The 14,151-nt window shown below is 45.4% G+C and overlaps 1 protein-coding gene across 6 annotated transcripts in view; it reads right to left on the reverse strand.

The window, feature by feature from the left end:
* Positions 1-1,514: 1,514 nt before the first annotated feature.
* BCL2L14 (BCL2 like 14) overlaps positions 1,515-14,151 on the reverse strand; it is a 36,620-nt gene continuing 23,983 nt past the window's right edge. For 5 of the 6 annotated variants that reach the window (XM_070790071.1, XM_070790070.1, XM_070790072.1 and 2 more), the window contains 5 exons: positions 12,193-12,357; positions 11,176-11,307; positions 9,571-9,641; positions 7,141-7,407; positions 1,515-2,297 (listed from right to left, as the gene is read on the reverse strand). In XM_070790071.1, coding sequence (XP_070646172.1) covers positions 2,259-2,297; positions 7,141-7,407; positions 9,571-9,641; positions 11,176-11,307; positions 12,193-12,357 — 674 coding nt within the window. In that variant the 3' untranslated portion in view covers positions 1,515-2,258. The remainder of the gene's footprint in view (positions 2,298-7,140; positions 7,408-9,570; positions 9,642-11,175; positions 11,308-12,192; positions 12,358-14,151) is intronic. The other variant, XM_070790075.1, reaches the window with a different exon arrangement.

Below are 14,151 nucleotides of genomic sequence, written 5' to 3' on the forward strand. Positions count from 1 at the left end.
AGCTGCAGATGATACTGGAACACTTGGAATGGTTGTTAAAAGTACACATACCTTCGGCCGTGCTTTGTCCTTACTGATTTATAGGTTATAGCAGTGAGCTAGGGTGTGATTCTGCAATTGTGCACTGAAAATGTGCCAAGCTTTTACAAAGTTAAAGTAGACCTAATACTTGTTGTTTAGTCCCTGAGTTGTGTCCGACTCTTTTGTGACCCCATGGACTGTAGCCCTCCAGGCTCCTGTGTCCATGGGATTTCACAGGCAAGAATACTGGAGTGGGTTGCCATCCTTCTCCCGAGGATCTTCCTGACCCAAGGATTGAACCCAGGTGTCTTGCATTGCACTCAGATTCTTTACTACTGAACCACCAGGGAAGCCCAGACATAATACTTGTTTACAAAATAATTTATATAATCCAGTGCAAAAGACTTATTTTTATGAGTATAAAATATATTAGGTATAATGTCTCTCTACAGGGTGTTATGGAACATCTTTATGAGGAAAGGCATCCAAATGGCCTTTCCAAATGGTGGCCCAGGGAAGGTTAGTAAATGCTTCTTTGAGAAAATGAAGATGCAAATTTGGAAAATGGGCTGGAATGAGTTGCAATAGGGAAAACAGGGGAAAGAGGACTGACCAACAAGAACAGTCCAAGTGGAGAAAATGCTGTTATGAGGCTCAGAGGTACGAGGTTATGTCATACATTTGGGGGACTGCAGATAGTTTGGAATAAAGAGGAAGTGATCTCTAGTGTCTCCCTCTGTAAAGGGAAACTCCTTTCTCCCTAAAATGTCTGAGTTTCAGTGTAGGGGAAGAAAATAAAAGAGAATAACTCATTTTTATCCAGAAGGGTAAAGTAGTGAAGCATGCCATAATAGATAGCTCTGGCTTTCCCTTGAAGATGAAAATGTCTGATTAACTCATTCATTTATTTGTTCATCAAAGGTCTATTAAACTCTTGTTTTACATCAGGCTACATGCTGGATACTGGAGAGCCAGAAATTTGTTGTAAGACTAATTTGATAGCACTGACTCTTTGGGATCCCATGGACTGTAGCCCGCCAGGCTCCTCTCTCCGTGGAATTCTCCAGGCAAGAATACTGGAGCGGGTTGCCATTACCTTCTCCAGGGGATCTTCCCAACCCAGGGATGGAACCTGCATCTCCTGCATTGGCAGGTGGATTCTTTATTTGAGCCACCAGGGAAGACCATAATTTGATAGTATTTCTTAAAATTGTTTTTTGCCTTAAACACCTACTATGGAACATACTTCACATACTAAAAAACCTCACTTGAAACAGTGTCAATTTCAGAAAAACAAATAGTGACAGCTTTGAGAGGAGAAGACGTTTTCAGCTTAGCAGAGGGCAGCACACAGTAGTGGACATAAGTAAACACAGCATTAAATCACAAGCACTTTTCTAAGCACTTGATATAAATTAACTTCTATGATCCTCACAGAAATCATATGCTTTTACTTACAGTTTATTTTAACCATAAACGTACTCTTTAAACAGTTGTCTTTCCACTCATTTATTTTACCAAGCACTAATCATTACACTAGCCCCCAAAATAACAAAGTTCTAGAAACCTCTAGAAGTAGAGATGAGGTCACTGAGATAGTTGAGGGTGACAGAAATAATCGTTTTCTGCCAAATACAAGTTTTTCGAACTGCCAAAGAATTGTCCAGAGAAGGGAGCCAAAAAAGGCAGATCAGGCAGTCGCTCCCCAGGCTGGCCATAAACTCGAGAGTCTCTTTGACCTCTGTCTACCAACATGAACAGCTACATCAGCCTAAAGGCAGGCTTGAAACAAGGTCAGACCATCTCAAGTGAACTTTGAAAAATAAACAGTACTAGAAACCAGAGAGTAAGCACATGCACCATTTATCATTTCACCTTCATGAGGTCAACAAGTATGTGGCACGCACTTTCCCTAAAGTGGCCAGCAGAGGTTGGGTGATGGTTTCTGTTGTAAGCATTTGAACAGAAGGTTATCACTTGTCTTCCTAGACTTCCTTGCATACTCACTGGACAACCTGAAAACATGGATGCCGGAGGCTATGCTCTACATCCTAGGAGCCGGAAACAGTCAAGGTCTCTGCTGATGCCTCTTAACTTGCAGGAGTAATGGCTTTTCAACCTTTGGGGCTCCATCGACCTTTTCCATTTGTGTTTTCTCCCGTAGTCTGTGCTGAGACCGATGTACACAAGACCAGAACTGGACCATGAGTATTCCAGGTTACAAATCCTCTGATGTTTCAGTCTACTTCTTCGTGTGGCATCCTAAGTATTTTCTCCTAGAAGGGGAAAAAGAGAAATAAATTTTTAGAATTCCAAATTTGATTCAGTATTGAAGTGAAAACATATGCCTGTTAACTCTGCTTTCTTATCCCAAGCCTGACCCGAGGCATGGAGACGTGTTAGAGTTGGGGGAGGGTTTGGAAAGGTGACTAGCATCCTTGGTATGAGCCTGAAAGGAAAACACCAGCTAAGGACTTACATTACACACTCAGGGTTGAGTATGGGAAGAGTCTAGATGGGAAGAGTCGTTGATGTTGTATTTAAATTCAAAAAGGTTGATGACTATGGAGTTTGCTAACCTCTCCTTTCAAGGTGCGGTAGAAGGGGTGAGGTTGCAGGACCACAGGATAGCTACATGAATAGTGCTTCAAGTGAGGCAAAAAGGGCCAAGGAATAAATGAAAATCAAATTGTGGCTTGTTTGGTATGCTTTGTGGATACAGTCACTATTCACTGATTTGACTAATTAATTATTGCTCTCCAGGGCTTCCTTGGTGGCTCAAATGATAAAGAATCTGCCTCCAATGTGAGAGACCTGTTTATCCTTGGGTCAGGAAGATCCCCTGGAGAAGAAAATGGCAACCCACGCTAGTATTCTTGCCTGGAGAATCCCATGGACAAATGAGCCTGGTGGGCTCCAAAGAGTCAGACATGACTAAGAAACTAACACACACATTGCTCTCCAAGTATTGGCTGAGCATCTGTGACTTATGTAAAGGTAATGGAAACCACGAGAGAGAAAGAAGGGAATGAAATACATAACCCTGCCTTCATAGGCTTGTGGTTCCATTGGGAAGATTTGGTGCACTCCTGTGTGACGTGGAATGCTGAGATATAATACTTAGGAACCCCAACGCTCCTGGAAATGGTATGCCTAGGAATAGCTTTTCTCCTTCCACACCACTACAGGGACACTCCAGAGAGCCACTGAAATCCCTGGGGCAATGGAAGGCTGGCCACCAGTGTCCCCTTATTCCTGTTCAGTGAAACTGAGCTCACATGTCAATCCACATCTTCTCCATATTCCCATAATCATATTGACTCATAAATATTTTTTCAGCAGCATCCTTTATTTTTTGCAACTCTGTCTCTGACTTTGGAAAAAATTAGTCCTTTTTTTTTTTTTTCCCCTTCCCTCTCCTAATTTCTAGCTTTGTGCTCCAAATTAAACCTAACTGTGGCCAAGACTTAAGATTAGGATTTATGATGACCTGGAAAAGTAAACTAATAATTTTGAATTGAAAATACATGTGATAAAGAACTAGGGCCACAAAATTCTAAAGCCTTTGGAAATTCACTTTATTATTTCTACCCCAAAAAATCCATCTGTTTTCTCTGACTGGAATTGTTTTTCTCTCTAGTACTAGCAGCCAAATTAAAAATTAATAGAACTTATTCTTTCTTTTTATTTGCTTATTAGAATTACAACCACTATTTTTAATGACAGATTTCATGAAATACAGTATAAAATTCTGCCTTTTAAGAATATATAATTCAGTGGCTCTTAGTGTGTTCAGAGTTGTGCAACCACCAGCTCTACCTGATTTTAGAACACTTTCATTACTACAGAAAGAAACTGTGTCCATCAGCAGTCACACACCATTCTTTCTCCCCAAAGCCCTAGGAAGTCACTGCCTCTACCAATTTGTCTATTCTGGACATTTCATATAAATGGGATCACACAATTTATGGCCTTTTTGTCTGACTTCTTTCACTGTGCATAATGTTTTCAAGGTTCATCCATCTGTCCATACTTAATTCCTTTTTATGGCTGAATATTACTCTACTGTATGGATATTTCACATTTGGTTTTTCCATTCGTTATTCATCATGGAAAAAGTTCTGTGTTTCTACTTTGGGGCCTTTATAAATAATGAATACTGCTCTGAACATTCACGTACAAGCTTTTACATGAACGCTTGTTTTCTGTTTTCCTGGGTATAGACAGAGAGTGGAATTGGTAACCCTACATTTAACATTTTGAGGAACTGCCAAATTGTCTCCCAAAGAGGTCAGACCATTTTAGAATCCAGCCAGCAATGTATGAGGGTTCAAATTTCTCCACATCCTCACCAACACTTGTCTTTTTTGTTTTAGCCATGCTAGTGGGTGTGAAATGGTATCTCATTGTGGTTTTGATTTGCATTTTCCTAATGTTGAAACTCCAGTGCTTTGGCTACCTCATGCAAAGAGTTGACTCATTGGAAAAGACTCTGATGCTGGGAGGGATTGGGAGCAGGAGGAGAAGGGGATGACAGAGGATGAGATGGCTGGATGGCATCACTGACTCGATGGACGTGAGTCTGAGTGAACTCCGGGAGTTGGTGATGGACAGGGAGACCTGGCGTGCTGCGATTCATGGGGTTGCAAAGAGTCGGACACGACTGAGTGACTGAACTGAACTGAACTGAATGTTGAAATGAAGATGTCAAGCAAACATCTTTTCATGTGCTCATTGGCCATTTGTATATCTTCTTTGGAGAAATGTCTGTTTTTAAAAAATACTGATTCATTTGGCTGTGTCAGGTCTTAGCTGTGACACTGGGATCTTCACTGTGTCATGCACAGTCTTCTGTTGCAGTGCACTGACTCTCTAGTTGTGGCTCACGCGCTCCAGAGCACACAGGCGCAGTAGTCGTGGTGCACGGGCTTAGTTGCTCCACAGCATGTGGGGGCTTAGCTCCCTGACCGGAGATCGAACCCACATCCTCTGCATTGCAAGGTGGATTCTTAACCACCGGACCACGAGGGAAGTCCCGGAAATGTCTGTTCAAATTGATTGCCCATTTTAAAAATTGGTGGGGGGTGTTGTCCTTTTATTGTTGACTTGTAAGAATTTATTACGTATTCTGAATAAAAGTCCCTTATCAGATATATAATTTGCAACTACTTTTTCCCATCCTGTGGGTTGTCTCTTTACCCTCTTGATGGTATCCTTTGAAGCAGAAATGTTTTTAATCTTGATGTAGTCCCTTTTATTTTTTCCTTTGTTGTTTGTACTTTGGTATAGAAACACTATTTTTCATAGAACACTTTTGGCATTTCAGTTACATTAGTTAACTAGATTTTGAGAACTGGCTTGTAAATCCAGTTGATACTTACAGTCCCTCTGGAAGAATATATTAAGAAGACCAACAATGATGGTAATTTCCTGTATATAATTGTAGTGCAAATATGAAGTGTTGTAAAGGCTCAGAGGCTGGTAAGCGTCCTGAGCTGGAGTACTCAGGAGGGGCTCTGGGGCTGGACTTGAGGGGGCCCTGGTCTTGATGGGCCTAAGAGCTGTTAAATCTGAAGTGATATTCAGGAATCTATCTTCCTCCATGAGTTAAGGCAGCTTGAATTTGGAGCACTGGCAATGGCACCCCACTCCAGTACTCTTGCCTGGAAAATCCCATGGACGGAGGAGCCTTGTAGGCTGCAGACCATGGGGTCGCTAAGAGTTGGAAATGACTGAGCGACTTCACTTTTACTTTTCACTTTCATGCACTGGAGAAGGAAATGGCAACCCACTCCAGTGTTCTTGCCTGGAGAATCCCAGGGACGGCAGTGCCTTGGTGGGCTGCCGTCTATGGGGTCACACAGAGTGGGACACAACTGAAGCAACAGCAGCAGCAAGAGCCTTGTTCAGATTAGCCACTTCCTGCTGCTGCAGTTACATCAGTCATGTCTGACTCTTTGCAATCCAATGGACTGTAGCCCACCTGGCTTTTCTGTCCTTGGAATTTTCCATGCAAGAATACTGGAGTGGGTTGCCATTTCCTTCCCCAGGGGATCTTCCTGACCCAGGGGTAGAACCTGCCTCTCCTGCACTGGCAGGCAGGTTCTTTTAGCACCACCTGGGAAGCTCAGATTAGCCACTTAAGGGCTATCATATCTGGTGCGACAGTGGAAAATAGGAAAGAACAGAAGTTTGGGTAGTTTAATGGGCAGCAACTGGTGATTGTGGTGGGCACATCAGCGCCATAGGCATGATCAGCTATACTTCCCATCTGGTAGCCAAGAGACTAAGCCTGTTTGGAGGCCCTGGGGTCACGCTGGCCATGCCCAGAGCAGACTCAAGTCTTTTCCTGGCCTCTGGACCACCCTAGTAGAAAGAGGACTCATGATAGTAGTGCATGTCCTCCGGAAGGGCTGGAACAGACAAAAATGTCCTAGCCTGCTGAGGTTTAGAGCTCTGAGATAAAGCAGTTTGAAAAGGCTCCCCTTATGAGGCCATTTGAACAGGACAGTTTTAAGCAAGTCTCAGAGGAAAAGGGTAGGGGAAGGGCTGAGGAATCAGGGTAAAGATGTCTGTTTTGCCTGATAGCAGATAATTTAAAAATAGATGAAAATTAAACTGCTCTTCAGTTTGTATCAAAATGTCCCTGTCAGAATGTCTGGGTCCCAACAGCAATGACAAAATGTCATAAGCCCTGAACCTCTGTGTAAAGATTATTCCCACACCCCTGAGAGAATAAGGAACTTCTCCTAGTCTCACTGCCAGACTTCCGTTGCCTGTAAAATTTGTGAAAACAGAAATTGTATCTATCCAAACATTTTATATCTCAGCATCTCTTCATTTCCTGTTCTGTCTGACCAGTCCCTCTCCTCTCACTCACATACCCCACATACCCTTTGGAAGCTCAGTAAATATTTATTGATAATGAAGATAATAACTAAAAATATGTTCCCATTAATGGGGTAAATCTCTTGCCACTCAAGTATCCTAAACCCATGAGAACCGCTTCAAAGATGGGTTCCCTTCACTTAAAAAAAACAACCCCCAGAAAAAAACCTCTTTCCATGCTGTGCTCCCTGAGTTCTGGGAAGATTTCATTTTTAGATAGAATTTACTTACCCATCCACCATGCTGCTGGATCCAGGGCGAGAAATTCTCTTTCAGGTACTTGGTTCCAAAACCCAGCACCCTGTTCATGGGGTGGTTGTCGATGGTCGTGAGCTTGGCTATGACATCTATTGCAAGAGCAGCTTTAAAGCTCTGAGCTTTGACCTCTGATTCTCCCCTGGTGTCCACGCCCCTTAGGAACTGGTCTGTGATGGTCTTGACAACAGAATAGGATAACACATCCTGGAAGCAGGTCATCAAAACCTTGTCTTTCTTCAACTGTGTATGAGAGGAGAAACAGTATTTATCAGCCTTGGCCGGGGAGGCAGACTCTCCAGGTGGACACTGGGAGACTAAAACACCCAGTGGAAAACCCTGGATTCTAATCTCAAATGTGGGACCATATCCCACAGGACCAGACAGGCATGGACTTTCTCTGTGATTTCCTTCCATGGGAACCAATACAGACTGAACAGCCTGTTCACAGGACATTCAACAAATGTTTCCTAGCGCTTACGACAGGTGGTACTGTGAATGATTAAGATGCGTCCTCACTCAAGGGGCTCAGAGTCCACTGACACTTGTGACCCAGTGAAAGGTGCTTTGTCAGAGGTTGTGTAATGGGCAGAATCCACAACCTGGAAATCACTGTTTTGGCTCAAACCCCTGCTCCATTTATTATTAGCTATGCAATCTTGGAGAAATTACTTAACTTCTCAGTTTCAGTTATGTCATCTCTAAACTGGGGCAACAGCCCCTATGAAAAAAGTGAAAGTGAAGTCACTCTGTTGTGGCTGACTCTCTGCAACCTGATGGACTGTAACCTGCCAGATTCCTCCATCCATGCGATTTTCCAGGCAAGAATACTAGAGTGGGTTGCCATTTCCTTCTCCAAGGGATCTTCTCAACCCAGGGATTGCACCTGGGTATCCCACACTGCAGGCAGACTCTTTACCATCTGAGCTACCAGGGAAACCCAGGGTAGTTTTGAAACACTTGGCTTTGTGCCCAACATGGAGGAAATGCTCTTGAAATGTTAGCATGTGTCCAGGATGCTGAAACCTTCATGAGTTACCTGAGTTCATGTGAAAAGAAAAACAAAACCTAATCCATTGATTCCCTTCCATTGTTCTACTCAATTGATTTTACCTTATACTCCTCTCTTGAACGTTGTATTTCTTAGCTTTCCTCCCTTTAGAGTATCATGGTCTTAGAAAAAGAACAATACTCCCTTGGCATTATTTTTTTTTTTTTTTGGCCACGCTGCATGGCATATGGGATCTCAGTTCCCTGACCAGGGATTGAACCCATGTCCCCTGCATTGGGAGCATGGAGTCTTAACAGCTAGACCACCAGAGAAGTCTCAGTGGACAGCCTTGAGAGCTACAAGGTTCATCCTTCAAACGGGGAGAAATGACTTGCCCCGTACTCCTGTCCATTGATGCTAGTTCTGGAGAAACACAGGGTCATCATATGCCCTGTTCTGTTTTCTGCTTCGTCTGCACCCCTGACCACCCTCTACTATGGCCCCAAAGCTCTCCTATTTCCTCCTCTTTTCTTTGGTCTGATACCTTGGTTTCCTCAATGTTTCTCATTCTGCACCATCGCATATTCCTCCCCCATCCTGGTCACCATCCTCTGGGACACCTCTGACAAAGGCATCGAGGAGCCACCAAGCACACTGGGGTGGACTGGGGTGGGTGGCTGGCTAGTTAGTGCTGTTAACCCCTCCTGCAGAGCTCCTCGGACCTGACTTCCTGCCCATGGATCCTTGCAAAACAAGAGAGTGTGTCCCCAGACCAGCTCCCAATGGCCAGATGCAGGAGACCTCATAGCCATCTACGGGTAACACAGAGAGACGAGATGCCTTCAGAAGCCGTGACCACAGGGGGGCCTGTCCACCACCTCCTTACCTGAAGGTAACCCTTGCACGTTCCTGATGGGAATAACCAGTCTCAACTTCTAACTGGCCTGAAACCCAGCATTCTCCAGGTAATGCTAACCCGTCCCCTGGCCGAACTGTTGAGAGAGAACAGTCTGGCCATTCTAGGGGGAGATTTCAGATAACACTCCAGACTTGGAGCAGCTGTGGGACACAGATATTCAGGCTGCAGGGCAAATACAAGAATCTAAACTTCCCTGAGGATCAGTTACATGGGGAACTAGATTCATAATTCTATTCAGCGAATTTTAATTTATTGGTGACTTTTTTCCTTTCCAAAAATTCCGAGGAGGCTCCAGAAGGTTTACTTATGTTTTCCAAAGTGATTCATTTTTGAGACCCTGCCAGCATGAAGAGTTTTGACTCCAAGGGAAATAAAATTTAGGACTTAAGTGGAAACCAGAACTTTGAAAAAGGAGTACAACCATCAGTCCAGTTCCATTCCCCGGTACAGGGCGGGGACACAGAAAGAAAACCCATTAGTTCAAGACGCTCCCTACCTCTCTTTCCAACTGCTCCCCCGAATATTTCAGCAGCTCAACAATTCTGGCTATTATTTGGTCTTCTCCTTCTGTCAGGGGAAAATTACAGTTATTTCTTTCAAGAGAAAAAAAAAATCTTGTATGTTTCCAGGGACAAGCTTGTAGCCTGGTTAGGGAGTGAGGAAGACCATGCACTTTGTAACTTAGAGCAAAGTAAATCTTACTTCACCTCTTCTGATGACACCCAAAGCATTCTGAACACCCTCTCCTCCATCCCCTTCTTTTCTCCCTTCTTTCCTCCCCTAGTCCCCCGATTCTCACCAGGAAACTCATCACTTTATTTGCTGTAAGAATGCTGTTGAAGACGCATGAGCTTATCTCTAATGATACTTAGAAGAAATGTTTTTTAACTTTTTATTTTGTATTGGGGTATCGCCGATTAACAACCTTGTAATTGTTTCAGGTGGAGAGTAAAGGAACTCAGTCATACATATACATGTATCCATTCTCCCCTAAACTCCGCTATGTTCCAGGCTGCCATATAACATTGAGCAGAGTTCCCTGTGCTATACAGTAGGTCCTTGTTGGTTATCCATTTTAAATATAGCAGTGTGTACATGTCCCTCCTAAACTCCCTAACTATCCCTTCTCCCCGATACTTAGAAGAAATGTCTCTCAGGTCTTTAGGGTTTTCCTGAGCAGGTGGTCTTTTCCCATGTAGACATCATAAACCCCTATTTGATCATATTCATCCTTTGTGTTAACTGCTAGAAAACTCAGAGCCAAACTGTGGCCTCCTAAGAGGAAGGTACAGTCTTCCTGAATTTGGGGAATTAAAGTCATTCCTAAACCCACCTGTTTTCCTACAATTTTTTTTTAACATTATCTTTCAAATTGGACTTATCTAACTAAAACATGTACTTTGTATGCTGTGTCTTCACAACAGGGTAGAGTCTAAGTAAATACAATGAATAAGTTCTCCCACCCCAAAGGCTAACATGGCAGATGGAGACAGAGATGGCTCCAGTTGGTATGTGCTGTGTGTGTTGGAACAGGGAAGGTGGAGTCTGCTTTCCCTTGTCTCCAAACATGCTAACAGGGAAATAATATTAGGAAAACAGTCATTGCTATAGCGTTGAATCCAAACAGAGACAAGCCTGTTACTGAGGGAACAGCATGTTTTCCTTGGGGCATAGTCTCTGAAGTCATGAAGTCCTCATGTGTGTCCCAGAGGAGAAGGGGAGGAGAGGCCAGGAAAGTCATGCCACGAGGTCGCGTGAAGGGCAATAAGGTAGGAAGCCTGAGACCCAAGTCACCTGGGAGAAGGACTGGATGCTTCCGCCGCCCGTGTGTAGCTTGTATCTGACTCTGTTGCCTCTTTCTGGGAAAGTTGCTGCAGCAGCAATCCCAGTTTCTCACGTGCCTGGAAGACGGGGCCTGAGCTTTTGCTTGTTTGGTGTCGTCACTTTATGTGGCCCAGACACACATGAGATAGCAGTAAAGTACGAACACTTTGGTTTCCCTTTTTTTGCTCTCTGGGGGTCCCTGCTCTCCCAGCTCCTCACTCTAAGCCCCTTTGGTAGTCTGTGGTCCTGGCAGCTCAGCAAGGGTGGACACACTTACCAGTCTGGTTCTGGGGTTGGAGGGCACCGCCATGACTGGAGAATCTTTTGCCTTGTAGCTCAAGGTGCTGCAAACTCAAGAGCCAGCTGGGCCCCTCATCGTCCACTGGGGTTTGAGAAAGAGAACCACAGGCTGGACAGTCATTAGTGAGGGAATGTCAGACTGAACTCCTCTTCCCGGGCACTTGGTCTTGTTTCTCTCAACTCTGGGCTTCCCTGGTAGCTCAGACCGTAAAGAATCGCCTGCCAATGCAGGGGATGCGGGTTCCATCCCTGGGTAGGGACGATCCCCTGGAGGAGGGCATGGCAACCCACTCCAGTATTCTTGCCTGGGAAACCCAATGGACACAGGAGCCTGGCAGAGTACAGTCCATGGAGTCACAAAGAGTTGGACACAACTGAATGACTAACACCTTCAGTTTCCCTTTCCCTCACATCTAGAATTTCTACAGGTCAGTTGGGGTCCACAGTCCTGGCTGTTGCTCCAGTTTGGGTGACAACCGACCCAGCCGGATCACTGCTTCTCAGGTCTGCTTCATGTTTGGCTCTAGGCTTGTGCCTGACAAGCCCCCTGCTTCTTCACGGGAGCCCAAGGCAATAGTGTAAACTCCCGGGTGGACGCTCCACCTACAGCCTGTGCACTCGCTTGAGCACACCGGGCCTTGGCCATGGCTAACCTGGTGAAATCTAATGCTGTATTCTCCCCCGCTGCCCCCCAACTGTGAGCAAGATTGAGCGCTCCCTTTGTACCTCCTCCTGCCCCTCAATAGGAGACTTTTCTTTGGACTTAGCAGTGAGCTTGGCATGCTGCTTCCCTCTGCTGGCGCTCTCCCCTTGGCTTGGGCTGGGTTCTCCAGCTAAAGGTCAGTGCCTCCAGTGTGTGGTTGTGGTGCCCTGAGTGCAGGTTAGCAGAGATTCCTAAGTGGCGGGGCCCTGAGCTGAATAAATGCATACGTGCTCATGGACCTCTGCTTGGCCAACACGCACCCTGGGGCAAATGCTCAGAAGGGAAGTTTACCTTTCTTGGTACTTTCAGCTCCAGACTGCCCTTGGGGACCCTGGAATACCAGAACCCCTTTGGACTTGAAGCCTCCTCCCTGGCTGTGGACCTCTTCTGGCGGCGGCCAGGAATAAACGATTTCAGCGACTCGGTTGGCAATGGAAACGACTCTGGGGTCCGCGGCTGAAAGAAGACAAAACGGTGCTGACAGGCCCTTCCCAGAACTTTGTCTGGCTCATTGGTATGCACGGTTGCCCGAAATGAAAACACCGGGCCTAGAGGGAAAGGAAATGGCCTGGGGCCGAGCAGGAGTGTGCGTTTGTGGGGGTGGTGGCATTCTTCAGAAAGCCTGGGCAGTTGCCTGGCAGAGGCTGGGATGGGGGAGGGGCACACAGGAATGATTGCCACCTTGAAACAATTACCCCTCTGCACCCTCTTTTGGAAGTCTTGCAAAATTAGGGTCCCCTTGCCCCTTTGCAACACAAAAGGCAGTGCTTAGTTCTTTGCTTGAGGGAACGCTCATTACGCTTTTATTTTTATTCTTTTTCGGGGCATGCTTTATATCTTGGAGAGCTGGCCCCTATGCACTTCGGAAGGCATTCAGCAGTGTGACAAGCCTTTGGGGGCTGGTCACTGAGGAGAGAGAAATATCACTTCTCTTGGGCCGTATTCCTGACTCAAGTCCATTATCAAGGAAACACGGACTCCCCTTGCTGGTATGGTCACGTGTCATCTTCCCCGCCTCCACTCCAGCTGGGAAACATGCAGAAAATGTGGATAGATAAACAAGGATGCATAAAGTCTAACCCATGACCCTCAAGAATTTACAATCCGAGAAAAGACTTATGTCAAGCGTTTGCGCGTGTAACTGGAGAATAAGGCATCTGGGGACATGAAGGTTTAAACGGCTCTGGCCCCTGAACGTCATGGCCTGTGAAGGATAAGTCGACTTGGCCCCTGGTGGAGGACAGGGTTAGGGTAGGAGGGCAGGCAGTATTGCTGAGTTATTTGGGAGTAAAATTTCATTGTTAATCTGTCACTACGTTCTTAACACGTAGAAGCTTGTACAAGCTCTGCCTTTGATATGGAGCAGTCGTATCATGTAATGTTTAAGAACAACAGTATTTAATTCATAAGACTTGTTGACAGTAACAGGTTTGGGCCAGAAGGTCAGCGTGCTCAGAGGAACTCCCAGACTTTGTCAATCAGGATAGATGAGCAAGGCAAGGTGTGGGTGTCATGTGAAGAGCTGGGTGTGACCTCCTGAGGAGCTGCCAGGTGATGTCTGGTTCTCTTTTCCCAGATTCTCCCATCACCCTCCTGGGTGTTCACTGACAGGCCACTGATGCTCTGTCCACAATGCCTTCCTATTAAAAAGAAGGCATAATGGCTTCCTTAAAAAGCCACATTTATCATGGTGCTCCATTGGGTTCAAAAACAGATCAGCAGTGGATTAGAGAGAGAACTGGAGAGGTCAAGGAGTGGAGGATCAGTGCTTTTCCTTTCCGTTTAACAATAATCCTACCAAAAATACTTTTCCACTTTTAAATCACCTTACTGCAACCCAACCAGCCTCCTCGTGAATGCCAGCCACCCATGCAAGGAGGTGGCAAGAGGCTGGATTCCCAAACCAGTGGGAGCCTTCCCTTGTGTCCACGGGAGCTGGAAAAGGAAAGCTTGCACGCCTTGCCTCTCTAACCTTGTGTGGTTGGTTGGGTGATCAGCATGTTCTTTTCCATGGAAGAGTCACACTCTGCCCACCTTGCCCTCAAAGGAGGCAGATGAAGGCCCTCATGGCTGTCCCTTTCCATCTCCCAGTCTCCACCACGTGGTCACGAGACCAGCAGAGGACACAGAGGTGGTCCCCAAGCTGACTAACCTGTGTATCTGTTTCTATGGATTGGAGGAATGCAGACAAAATATGTGCAGGAAAATCTATAAGCAAACACATTTTGAAACTCAAATGAATTAATCTGG

This window comes from Bos indicus, chromosome 5 (genome assembly GCF_029378745.1).
Source record: "Bos indicus isolate NIAB-ARS_2022 breed Sahiwal x Tharparkar chromosome 5, NIAB-ARS_B.indTharparkar_mat_pri_1.0, whole genome shotgun sequence".
In the NCBI taxonomy this organism is placed as follows: domain Eukaryota; kingdom Metazoa; phylum Chordata; class Mammalia; order Artiodactyla; family Bovidae; genus Bos; species Bos indicus.